This window comes from Caretta caretta, chromosome 5 (assembly GCF_965140235.1).
Source record: "Caretta caretta isolate rCarCar2 chromosome 5, rCarCar1.hap1, whole genome shotgun sequence".
Lineage (NCBI taxonomy): Eukaryota > Metazoa > Chordata > Testudines > Cheloniidae > Caretta > Caretta caretta.
In genome coordinates this window covers 86,932,886-86,945,906 of record NC_134210.1, presented here as the reverse complement: position 1 = coordinate 86,945,906, position 13,021 = coordinate 86,932,886, and the positions used below count along the sequence as shown (strand labels likewise).

Genomic DNA, 13,021 nt, shown 5'->3' with positions numbered 1-13,021 from the left:
CATGAGGTCACTCTGTTTTTTTTCTCCTTTTATCTTCAACACACACTCTCCCCGCCTTAGTATGACTATAGACTTTCAACTTGTCTGTGTGATAGTGAAACAGGAAAATGGTCAAACCTCCAGCAGACTGTGACGTTTTCTGTCTGCGGTTTGCTAGTCTCCAATATAATCTTCTCTGTACTTTATTTTGAATTAGGAATAGGTTGGCTGAAAGGTGGTAATTTTATGTTCTGTGATTCATCCCCTAATGAGATGTAAATATGGTCAGAGAACTTAAATATATTATCTGTCTCCTTCTCCCTCCCCACCCCCTTCCAGTCTGTCTGTATCACTTGTCTTCTCAGGCCCTGATCCTGCAATCAGATCCATGTGGCTGGATCCCAGCACCTGAGCAGAGTCTCCTTTCACCTGCATGAATTCTGATCAGGATAAGGACAAATGTTCATCTCAAAATCCTCAAATATCTTCTCCCCTCCTGCTGATATTTGCAGAAGCAAAGTTCTGTTTCTTCCCTAGTGTTAGGACTAGACATCTACCTCCACAAATAGTCTCTTTGCCAAAACATAATCTTGCCATATTTTTAAAAGGCAAATATATCATCTGAATATTTACCTATTTTAGAGTTTGAAACAATAATTCACTAAGTGTTTGACTGTAGAGAGCAAGACTCCCACCCTACACACACCTGCATAGTCTTCACAAACCTTGGTACCAGCCATGCAGGAATGAGTGTGCACTGCACAGCTGCTACTCTGTCTCCAAAGCAGGTGCACAGAAAGTGGACAGAGCATTAGCTATCGACCAATGTGCCAGCCAGTGATGTTGAACCTGCATGGAGAAAGTGGATAAAAAATTCCAAATATTCCATTCTTTGGGAAGCAGAGGTTTTGTTCCTAGATGAATTAGGCTATTGACACACACACAAGTCACCAGATCCAGGGAGTGGAAATGGAAAAAAAATCCAAAAAACTTATATTTTAAAAAGAGCTAGAGATCATCAGAGTCCTGCAGAGACTCAAGGACATGTGTGCCACTCGTGTGAAAAACGTTGACAGATCTGCTGGGTTTTTTTCATAGAGCTGCTGTGCTGAGGAGAATTTGTATAGTGTGTAAAAACTAAAATGAAAATGTTTGTTTCCCTTTCTACTTGGTGAAAGTAGAGGAAGATTCTCTAAAATTTTGATTTGTTGTTTTAGGTTCTTTAACGTGGCAGAAGGTAAAAACCAATGGCATTGCACCTCAGACCCTCAGACACAGTTCAGCAGTAGTAGGAGAAAATATCTATGTCTATGGTGGAGTTCATTATGGAAAAGCTGTTGATGACCTGTATATGTTCAGTACTGGTAAGTAAATCTACTCTGTTTATAAGAAATCATTACTCAGATTCTAGAAAAATATCTTTGAGTCCCACTCTTGCAAAACCATATGTAGAATATTTTTTTCACAGAAAGATGCATCTTCCAGGCCAATGAAAAATTCCTGCATTAAAAATCTAAACATTTTACCACCATAAGAACAGTGGGTTCTATATATCATAAACTTGACCAGCTAAAGACAGTTTACAAATTAGTTTGAAGACTTACTTTTGTTCCTCATACTAAGATTTCTCAAAAAGGCTTCAACTTAGCCTTCATTTCCCTGGGCTCATGTAGGTACATAGATGTCTAAATGATAGCATTTGTACCCACAATTAATTGCAGGTACAATTTTTGTGAACCTAAATTTGTGCCTTCAAAAATGGAAGCCAGCCTCAAAATTAGGCCCTTTAAGTCTTTTTTTTTTTTTTTTTGCATCTGCCATATGAACATAGAACAATTTCTTAATCATCAGTAACTTGCTTGTTGTCTTTCATATTATGCACATGAGGTGAGACCCAAAAGTGAGCATATAGGCCAACATTTTTCAACTTGGGCACTTAATTTTTTTTTTAATGTTGGTCATATTGCAAGTAAAATACATACTACCTTCCTATAGCGGACTACAAAACTACAAAATCTCTCTTACACCTCACATTCTATTCATGTGAACTATTGTGCTCTGAAAAATATGCGGCCATATTGTGCCCGCAATTTTTAAGCAGAACTCATGACTGAAGTCCAGAAAAAACAATGATATGTTAAATCAGTTGGGTTTTATGTATTACTATTAGTTCAGCATATTAGTAATGTCTTATTTGCATTGCTGTTACTATATCCTGTAATTTAAAATTCTATATTATGTTTCAGTATCTCTCAGCTGGACCCCAGTCAAAACCACTGGTTCGGCACCTGGTGCCAGGTTAGTGATTTTCTAAGACTACCCTCATAGGGAATAAGGGATTAAATGATTAAGGGGACTGGATCAAAATGGAGTCACATGCTCAGAAGGTTTTGCCAATTAGCTCCAATTTCTACCCAAAAATAGCAAGAGTGTACATCATATTTGGAATAATGTTGTGCTTCTTTCTGAGATTCACGAAGAAACAATGGCAACTTTTTAATATAGTCACACAAAAATAATTCATTAAAATTATGTTTAGGCTGTGATAAAGCAAGGTGGTGCACAGGTAGGGAAGAAATGTACTGGATTCTTCTGTACTGACAAAATAGGCCACATACAGAAAGTCAATTATAGGCTCCTTGGGCCATTAAGTTAGAGAACAGGGTGTGTTCACACCATAGCAATGCTTTGGATCTGGGAAAAAAAATATCAGGCTCAAAATAGAAAGAACTTTGAAGGAGAAATTTTCCTGGACATTCAAGACTAAAGAGAAAAAACTTTTACCTAAAAAAAACAATCAGCAAATATTTCACTAAAAAAAAAAACCCAAAACCCCAGTGTATTTAGCTGACTTCTGAAGAATTGTTGAGCACAATCTGGAAACTAAGCAAAGATATTTTTAATCCTGCTTTAAGTACAAATCTCAGTGCCGCCTCAATGATAGAGCCGTTACCAATACTCAGTCATTACCTCAGCCATTACCAATACCACTCCATAACTCAGTGCTTATGTAATACTAATTGGATTACTTTAAAATAATTCTTCACTTCACAGAATAAGAAATGTCACTTTCATTATTAATATTATGTTATTTAATGCTGTGTTTTGGCGTGTGTTTTGCATAAAACAGTGAAGAAACACAAAATGACAAATTAACAGTTATTGTGAACTGTATTGAAGGGTCAGAATCTTCACTCATTTCTCAAGCCTTTTTCTTGAAGGTTTATTTTCAAAGAGAAGCTTTTGAACAATTAAAAACAAAATAAAGATTAAATCCCATTAGGCATGACAAATATGTATTGCTTTAGTGCTGCTAAACCTGCATGTAGTTGGAGAAACATTGAAACAATATCACTTTCCATAACCTCATACACTGTAAAAGTGGCTGCATTATTTTTGCTAGATCTGGCAATCTCCAGAGTGAGTTTGAAAAGAAGAAATGTACAATCTTTTGTCACTGTTTTAGGGAAATTTCATATAGCCCTACTGAGCTTTGACTTCATTTTCCTGCCATGTCAGTAGAATCATTGACACATAAGAGAGGCACAGACAAGTGTTTAATAAAGAAAAATAAAAAATATGGTTAGCTTTTATTTGAGAACATAAACTGCATGTGTTGGGGTCTTTGGGTTTTTTTCAGTATGTGGATATATCAGGATCAGTATGTGGATATATCTACCTGCCTAGGATAGCTCCCTATCACAGATTCACTGCTTGCTGTTTCCCCAACTGTCCCTCTGCACTCCAGCATGGGATTGTGCCCATTCTCTGTACAGAGGAACAGGACAGAAAGGCCCCTTGTGTTCTTTCCCTACCTCTTGTGTGCCTGCAGGGTATGGGCTACAATCTGGACCTAAATATTAAAGATGTTTGTTTCTTACAGCTTAACAATACAAAACAGTATATTTTTAAAACAGTATTGGAAAAACGCTATATATATTACATATATACACACACAATAGATTTTGCCTGCCTATTAAGATTTCCCAACACATCCCTCACCACAGAAACTAAGGAGTGAATGGGTACAGAGACTGAACCACTGTTTCATCCCTAAAATGTCCATCTGAGTCTCAGGTGAAGCACATTGGTGGAATAATGTGGGGAGTTTGCATGAGCTCTACTCCGGCTTTTTTTTTTTCCTTCATGAATAGAAGACTTCAGTCTCCAATTCAGTCAATCCAGCACCTTCCATAAGCACTAACGTCACACTTACAAACAAACAATGTTAAATCCATAAGCACTAACGTCACACTTACAAACAAAAATGTTAAATCCTAGCTAATTTACAGCCAAGCTTCTCATGACTATTCTCTGTCATTAATTAATTAAGCTCCAAACTAATTCTTAAAATGTGAGGAAAACTTCTATTTAGGTCATCTTCTCCAGCTCCCTGTCAGTTCAGGATGTTTCAAACAGTCAATTTTTTGGAGTTTGTTCTGTCTAGTTTTAAAACAACTCAATCGTTCCCTTAGGAGACTAATCTATAGTCTAATAGACTTCACTACTAGGACATTTTCCCCCAATGATGGACCAGATTCTGCTCACAGTTATATTGTGAAATCTGAGTGGAACTCAATGGGAGTTAAACCTAGATGCTGACAGCAAGTTTTGTCCCATTAGGTCTACATTTTCCTTTAGTAGATTTCAATTAATTTAATTACTCCTAGGTATAGTTCCTTGGAGTCACACATATAGTTTCACAAAAAAATTGAAGTTTAATGGCTCTGTCTGCCAAGTTCTAATTTCTAAGATCAAACAAGGAAGTTTCTGCTCTTTGTTCAGGGGACAATAGTCATTCTTTCCATGCTTTTTCTTTTCTCTATTTCTCATTTTCCTCTGTTTATAGAGACCATGTAGCACCAGATTTTTATATAATTCTTGACATAATGGGAGTGTCTCTCTCTACAACACAAAATTGTGGCAAGTGTTGCCTTGGAAAACATTCAAATTCTGAAAGCATGATAACTGGTGTTATATATTGAGTGTAAAGCCTTAGACTCCTTCCAATAAAAGTAGGGTTCACTGAGAGCTCATTGAGTGTAAGGACAAACAGCAAGAATGGTACAACAAAAAGCCCAGCTGGCTGTTTTCATGGGGTTCCAGGTGCAGTCCAGACTAGTCCAGTGGAGGGTTGTCTCACTACTTGCCCTGCTAACAATGCTTTGCCGCTGAAGCTTCCAGACTGGGATGCTCAGAGCCAGCCCACAAGCATGTAGGCCACACCCTGAGTGTGTGTGCTACATAGCCGGCCCTGGTTCAGCAACTCTGATCCCAGCAGCCCATCTATAGACCCACTCTGGTGTCTACCAGTCTCAGTTACAACCAGCAAGGGACCCCAACACACACCCAATCCCAAATTGTCCCAATGTTCAGCCCGCTCCTGGATAGTTCAGAGAAAAAATAAGGTTAATTTGTTCCTTTACAGAGAAGGAAGCATATCACAGCTTATTAACCCAAATGAGGTAACGACACCCTTCCCTGCAAATGCAGCACTGAGGTGGGCTATAGTAAAACAAATTTAATAGCAGGACATAGGTTAAGTGATGTCAAGTAAAAGGAATATAGTTAGAAAGGGTACAAGCAAGTAAGACTGAAAACACATCTAAAAGTCTAAAACTTAATCTAGCAGGGTACAGGTTTTGTTGAAGATGGTCTCTCTCGACACTCGTTCCTCTCACCAGTCATTCTTCTTCCCAGCCATGGTGACTTTCATTCAGTCAGGACCTTCAACAGAAGTACACGATGCAGGCTTCCCTTGTCTTTCTAAGTGAAAGATCTTTGTCTAAACAGGTTTCTTACCTGTATTCAGTTTCCAGAGACTTCAACCCCTCCTTGGCCGAAGGACCCATCTTTCTCAGCTAGCAAGAGCTCTGTTCCCTTGAGTCTGTCTAGTGATGGATGACCAAGATGGCTTCTATCCTTGCTTTTATCTTCAAAAGTTCAATGACCTCATGCTGATTTTCCCTTCCTGTGGGTTTCCCATCCCCCTGTATGTAAATAGAGCTTCCATTGCTTTGATTCCACTGTGCTTAATTTACATAGGAGACACTATGTACTCTAGACTGGGCTCTGGCCATAGGAGACTGTCTTCATAGGAGACTGGTAGATAGCTGCCTTCTCTCCTGTCTGACAGGGAATCTCTGTCTCCTGGTTTAGTCACAGGCTTTAAAGCATAATATCATTAAGTATCTATATTTCTTCATATAGTATTACTACATGCATGTCAGTGACATTAATCACCAGTGTGTCATTAACTTTTAGAAAAGACCTCACTCTATACACTTTTTAACACAGTAATGTAGTATACAAGTGATTCAATTGCTTATCACTTGAGGATCAATGCCCCCGGCAATGATGCAATAGGATTTAGCCACTGGCTACTCCACAGGCATCAGTTCAAAGTTCCCTGAACCCCAAAACTGTGGCAGGATATATTTCTTCCCCCTTTGGGTAGGATGTGGGATAGGGACCACAGTGTCCATTGCTAACCTATAAAATGCCTCTTGTATTACAGGCAAGGGGTGGAGACAAACTTTCTAGAGTCCTGCAGGTCTTTTTCTTTTTTGAGACAATTCACAAGACCTGCAATAATCTCCCACCTCATTCTGTGTCCCTGACCAGTAGAAATATTTCTTTAACCTCTCATAGGTTCTCTGGTCCCCTAAGTGACCAGCAAAAGGACAGTCCTGGTGCTGGGCAGGTACAACCAGCTGCTTGTAAGGTTTTCCAAGGCTTTTCCACCAGGGGAAATTCCCTGCATAGTCTCCCTGCCTTTCAAAAAACATTTCCCAATTTCCCTTCAGTGGGGGAATCCCTTCAGGACATATCCTTTTATGCACCCTAGAATAGGGTCTGCCCTTCGTTCATCTGCAAAACACTGGCAGCTGGGACAGATTCTTCAGTAACAGGGGTTAATTCTTCCCATCCTCCAGCTCTCAGAGCATACTACTTTCCTTTGCTATGCAAGAGCTGGCCTCGGCACCTCCCACACTTGAAAGCACATTGCTTCTTACCACTGAGCTAGGGCTGTCCCATTCCCTGACAGCTATTTCTTTATTTACACAATTCTCTGAGATCATGGGACAATTATTCGTTTTTACTATGGGTTACAATTTTAACAATTTTGCACATATTAAGAATATCATTTCCCACCAGCATTGCTGTGGGAATGCTTTCTAACTACCTCAGCCTTCAAGGTAACTTTCGAGCCTTCCCAATCCAAATGCACTTTAGCCAGAGTTACAGGGATTTTATATTTCCCCAATGCCAGGAGCTCTACATTCTCACCAGGTAACATATTCGTTTTTCTGACCATGCTTTCCCTGACCAGAGAAATTTGTGCACCAAACACCACCAGTGTTTCTCCAGACTGTGAATTCCCTGCCATTTAGTTCAGCAATGTTGATAAATGCCAGTTCCACCTCCCCAGAGTCAGACCCCACAAAATTAACCAGGGGCTCAGCATGAACCTCTGTGTGTCGTAACTGGGATGTGGGCAGTCAGACCTAGCGGTCAGAGCAGGGGTCAGGCCTGGTCAGGTACCAGAGGGCCAGAATCCAAGACTGGCCAGAGGGCAGAACAAGACCCAGGCATCAGGAGATGGGCAGATTTGGAAACCAGAGTCTGTGGTCTCTTGCACATAGGTCTGAAGCTGAAACAGGCAGGCAGTCTGACTTAAGTACTGTGCCAGCCAATCAGTGGGCTGTGAGGAACTGCCACATAGGTCCTGCTGGTCTTACTTCCTGCTGAGTCCAGCCTCACAGGGTCCTCCTGCCAGAGCCCAGCCTAAACCTCCTGTAGTGATGTGGAGCTTTCAATGGCCCAGGTACCCCATAGTACAGTTTGTTAATAGTCACAGTATTAACCTAGGTGGGGGCTAAATGTTTTGGGGTTTTTTTTAGCTTAGAGCAATTATGCTCAATAGAGTTACAGTGATAGCACCCTCTTTGACCATTCTCCTGCACAGGAGGTCTGTGATGGGGATTTCTAGGAGGGGAACAATTCTGAGAAGGTGAGTGCCTGGGCTTCTCACTGCCCTCCGTCTTCCCAGGGATAAGAGAAGGGCGCCCCTCCTTTACACCAAGCTTCTGCCCGTCCTTCTCTGTCTTGCCCTCATCAGACTTTTGGGCTTGCACAAAGGAATCAGGATGTCAACTTCCTGTACAGAATGTAGAGATTTATCCCATACTGTGTTTCTGATTTCCCCAGAACGTTTGAGCAAAGAGGTCAAACAACTGGACACAGTTCTCAGCCCCTTGTCCCTTTGCCTGTTCTAATTCAATCTCACATTTTATAGACATACTCACTATGACTCATGCCAGCACTTTTCCTGAGATTTCTGAATTTCAACCTTTACACCTCAATGGTAATTTGAAACCTTTGCAAGACAGCTTTTTAAATTTGGGATATTTCAAAGCTTGTTCAATTGGCATTTCATTAAATACATTTAAGGTTTTATCAGACAACCTTGCAATCAATGTGGGGTCTTTCTTGTGTTCTGAAACTACAGTATGATCCTCACATAACCTTTCAAAAGTGGTAAAGTATTCTTATACAGTCTGCTTCTTTATGTGCAGGGCAGAGCTTCTCCCAGGTGGGTGTTCCTTGGATGGAGGGAGCACCTGGGAACTCTGGGATCTTCCCCTACTTGTAAATTATGCTCTGGGCATGCAGCTTTTCCTTCCCATTTTCTTGGGTTCCTTTTCTTTCAGCTCCATGGCATGTTGGTGAGCAGCTCGTTCTGCTTCCGGACCCACCAGTGTGTTTCTTCTTGCTGCTGCCTTTCTGCCTCCCTCTCCGGGGCTCTCATGTCTGCTTCCCACTTTTGGTGTTCACACTCTTGTCTTTCTGTTCAGCTAATCATTTTTGGTGTTCATGCACCTCTCTCATTTTGTCATTCTCCAACCTGGCCTGCAATAAGGGCTAGTCTACACTAGAAGGGCTACGGCGGTAGCCACTGTAGCACGTCTGGTGAAGGCGTTTTACGCTGATGGGAGAGAGCTCTCCCATCAGCATAATAAAACCACCTTCATAAGAGGCAGTAGCTGTGTTGGCGGAAGAAGCTCTCCCACTGACATAGCGCTGGCCACACTGGCGCTTAAGTCGGTGTAACTTACATCGCTCAGCTTATTCACACCCCTGAGTGACAAGTTATACTGACATAAGAGGTAGTGTATACAAACCCTAACTCTGTAGTTGCTGACATTCCTGTTTTCATCTTTATATTTGTTCTATTTCCCTTACCCAAAATAAACAAACAGAAAATAATAAAACTGTAACCTTTCTTTTACTGTTCCCAGCCTTCACACCTGAGAATCACTTAAAATTGTTACACCAGTGATTAAAGTGTAATACTCAGTTAAAATAGCAAGCTGTGTGTAAACCTTGGTTTGACTATGCCACTGTCACCTTCTTGTAGGGTGACCAGATGTCCCAATTTGATAGGGACAGTCCTGATTTTGGGGTCTTTTTCTTATATGGGCTCCTATTACCCCCTACCCCCTGTCCCAATTTTTCACACTTGCTGTCTGGTCACCCTGCCTTCTTGGGTGCAATCCAGACTGGTGAGGTGTCGTGCCACCTCATACCCTGAACTACTGAGTGCCTCAATGCTTTGCTACTGTAGCTCCCAGACTGGGACACTGTTAGCAACAAGCACACAGGTCACACTCTGAGTGTCTGTGTTATGCAGCCAGCCCTGGTTCAGCAATCCTGACCCCAGCAGCCTGTCTGCAGCCCCTCAATCTTTATAGACCAGTAAACCTTTGAAATGGATTCTTCTAAAGTTTACCCCTGATAGTAAAGTTTATTTAAGCTGTGAGGAAAGTGACATGGAGTCTAATGGTGAAGGAAGCTCCAAGTTTTTTCTTCCCCTCCTGCTGTTGGCTAAATGCAAATTGTTCTGTTTCCTTCAGTCTCCCCCTCCAGCCACCTTGTTAGTTTGATGGCCCTGTTTACAGCATATATGCAAATTGGAGTAAACACATATTCTTTTGTTTAAAGCAGACTTTGCTTACGCACTGCTTGTGAAACACATTTTAAGAATAAAGAAAAGGAGTACTTGTGGCACCTTAGAGACTAACCAATTTATTTGAGCATGAGCTTTCGTGAGCTACAGCTCACTTCATCAGATGTATACCGTGGAAACTGCAGCAGACTTTATATACACACAGAGAATATGAAACAATACCTCCTCCCACCCCACTGTCCTGCTGGTAATAGCTTATCTAAAGTGATCAACAGGTGGGCCATTTCCAGCACAAATACAGGTTTTCTCACCCTCCACCCCCCCACACAAATTCACTCTCCTGCTGGTGCTAGCCCATCCAAAGTGACAACTCTTTACATAATCAAGTCGGGCTATTTCCTGCATAGATCCAGGTTTTCTCACATCCCCCCCACCCCCATACACACACAAACTCACTCTCCTGCTGGTAATAGCTCATCTAAACTGACCACTCTCCAAGTTTAAATCCAAGTTAAACCAGAACATCTGGGGGAGAGGGGGTAGGAAAAAACAAGAGGAAACAGGCTACCTTGCATAATGACTTAGCCACTCCCAGTCTCTATTTAAGCCTAAATTAATAGTATCCAATTTGCAAATGAATTCCAATTCAGCAGTTTCTCGCTGGAGTCTGGATTTGAAGTTTTTTTGTTTTAAGATAGTGACCTTCATGTCTGTGATTGCGTGACCAGAGAGATTGAAGTGTTCTCCGACTGGTTTATGAATGTTATAATTCTTGACATCTGATTTGTGTCCATTTATTCTTTTACGTAGAGACTGTCCAGTTTGACCAATGTACATGGCAGAGGGGCATTGCTGGCACATGATGGCATATATCACATTGGTGGATGTGCAGGTGAACGAGCCTCTGATAGTGTGGCTGATGTTATTAGGCCCTGTGATGGTGTCCCCTGAATAGATATGTGGGCACAATTGGCAACGGGCTTTGTTGCAAGGATAAGTTCCTGGGTTAGTGGTTCTGTTGTGTGGTATGTGGTTGTTGGTGAGTATTTGCTTCAGGTTGCGGGGCTGTCTGTAGGCAAGGACTGGCCTGTCTCCCAAGACTTGTGAGAGTGTTGGGTCATCCTTTAGGATAGGTTGTAGATCCTTAATAATGCATTGGAGGGGTTTTAGTTGGGGGCTGAAGGTGACCGCTAGTGGCGTTCTGTTATTTTCTTTGTTAGGCCTGTCCTGTAGTAGGTAACTTCTGGGAACTCTTCTGGCTCTATCAATCTGTTTCTTTACTTCTGCAGGTGGGTATTGTAGTTGTAAGAAAGCTTGACAGAGATCTTGTAGGTGTTTGTCTCTGTCTGAGGGGTTGGAGCAAATGCGGTTGTATCGCAGAGCTTGGCTGTAGACGATGGATCGTGTGGTGTGGTCAGGGTGAAAGCTGGAGGCATGCAGGTAGGAATAGCGGTCAGTAGGTTTCCGGTATAGGGTGGTGTTTATGTGGCCATTGTTTATTAGCACTGTAGTGTCCAGGAAGTGGATCTCTTGTGTGGACTGGACCAGGCTGAGGTTGGTGGTGGGATGGAAATTGTTGAAATCATGGTGGAATTCCTCAAGGGCTTCTTTTCCATGGGTCCAGATGATGAAGATGTCATCAATATAGCGCAAGTAGAGTAGGGGCTTTAGGGGACGAGAGCTGAGGAAGCGTTGTTCTAAATCAGCCATAAAAATGTTGGCATACTGTGGGGCCATGCGGGTACCCATAGCAGTGCCGCTGATCTGAAGGTATACATTGTCCCCAAATGTGAAATAGTTATGGGTAAGGACAAAGTCACAAAGTTCAGCCACCAGGTTAGCCGTGACATTATCGGGGATAGTGTTCTTGACGGCTTGTAGTCCATCTTTGTGTGGAATGTTGGTGTAGAGGGCTTCTACGTCCATAGTAGCCAGGATGGTGTTATCAGGAAGATCACCGATGGATTGAAGTTTCCTCAGGAAGTCAGTGGTGTCTCGAAGGTAGCTGGGAGTGCTGGTAGCGTAGGGCCTGAGGAGGGAGTCTACGTAGCCAGACAATCCTGCTGTCAGGGTGCCAATGCCTGAGATGATGGGGCGCCCAGGATTTCCAGGTTTATGGATCTTGGGTAGTAGATAGAATATCCCAGGTCGGGGTTCCAGGGGTGTGTCTGTGCGGATTTGATCTTGTGCTTTTTCAGGAAGTTTCTTGAGCAAATGCTATAGTTGCTTTTGGTAACTCTCAGTGGGATCATAGGGTAATGGCTTGTAGAAACTCGTGTTGGAGAGCTGCCCAGCAGCCTCTTGTTCATATTCCGACCTATTCATGATGACAACAGCACCTCCTTTGTCAGCCTTTTTGATTATGATGTTGGAGTTGTTTCTGAGGCTGTGGATGGCATTGCGTTCCGCATGGCTGAGGTTATGGGGCAAGTGATGCTGCTTTTCCACAATTTCAGCCCGTGCACGTCGGCGGAAGCACTCTATGTAGAAGTCTAGTCTGCTGTTTCGACCTTCAGGAGGAGTCCATCTAGAATCCCTCTTTCTGTAGTGTTGGCAGGGAGACCTCTGTGGATTAGTATGTTGTTCAGAGGTATTTTGGAAATATTCCTTGAGACGGAGACGTCGAAAATAGGATTCTAGGTCACCACAGAACTGTATCATGTTCGTGGGGGTGGAGGGGCAGAAGGAGAGGCCCCGAGATAGAACAGCTGCTTCTGCTGGGCTGAGAGTATAGTTGGATAGGTTAACAATATTGCTAGGTGGGGTGAGGGAACCATTGCTGTGGCCCCTTGTAGCATGTAGTAGTTTAGAAAGTTTAGTGTCCTTTTTCTTTTGTAGAGAAGCAAAGTGTGCGTTGTAAATGGCTTGTCTAGTTTTAGTAAAATCCAGCCACGAGGAAGTTTGTGTGAAAGGTTGGTTCTTTATGAGAGTATCCATTTTTGAGAGCTCATTCTTAATCTTTCCCTGTTTGCTGTAGAGGATCTTGATCAGGTGATTCCGCAGTTTCTTTGAGAGCGTGAGGCACAAGCTGTCAGCATAGTCTGTGTGGTATGTAGATTGTAATGGATTTTT

General features: G+C 42.2%; 1 protein-coding gene across 1 annotated transcript in view; it reads left to right on the top strand.

Moving 5' to 3' along the window:
- The window catches only part of LOC125637396 (kelch domain-containing protein 3-like), a 92,587-nt gene that overhangs the window by 20,101 nt on the left and 59,465 nt on the right, over window positions 1–13,021 (top strand). The window contains exons 7-8 of the mRNA XM_075128636.1: window positions 1,197–1,343; window positions 2,226–2,277. Coding sequence (XP_074984737.1) covers window positions 1,197–1,343; window positions 2,226–2,277 — 199 coding nt within the window. The remainder of the gene's footprint in view (window positions 1–1,196; window positions 1,344–2,225; window positions 2,278–13,021) is intronic.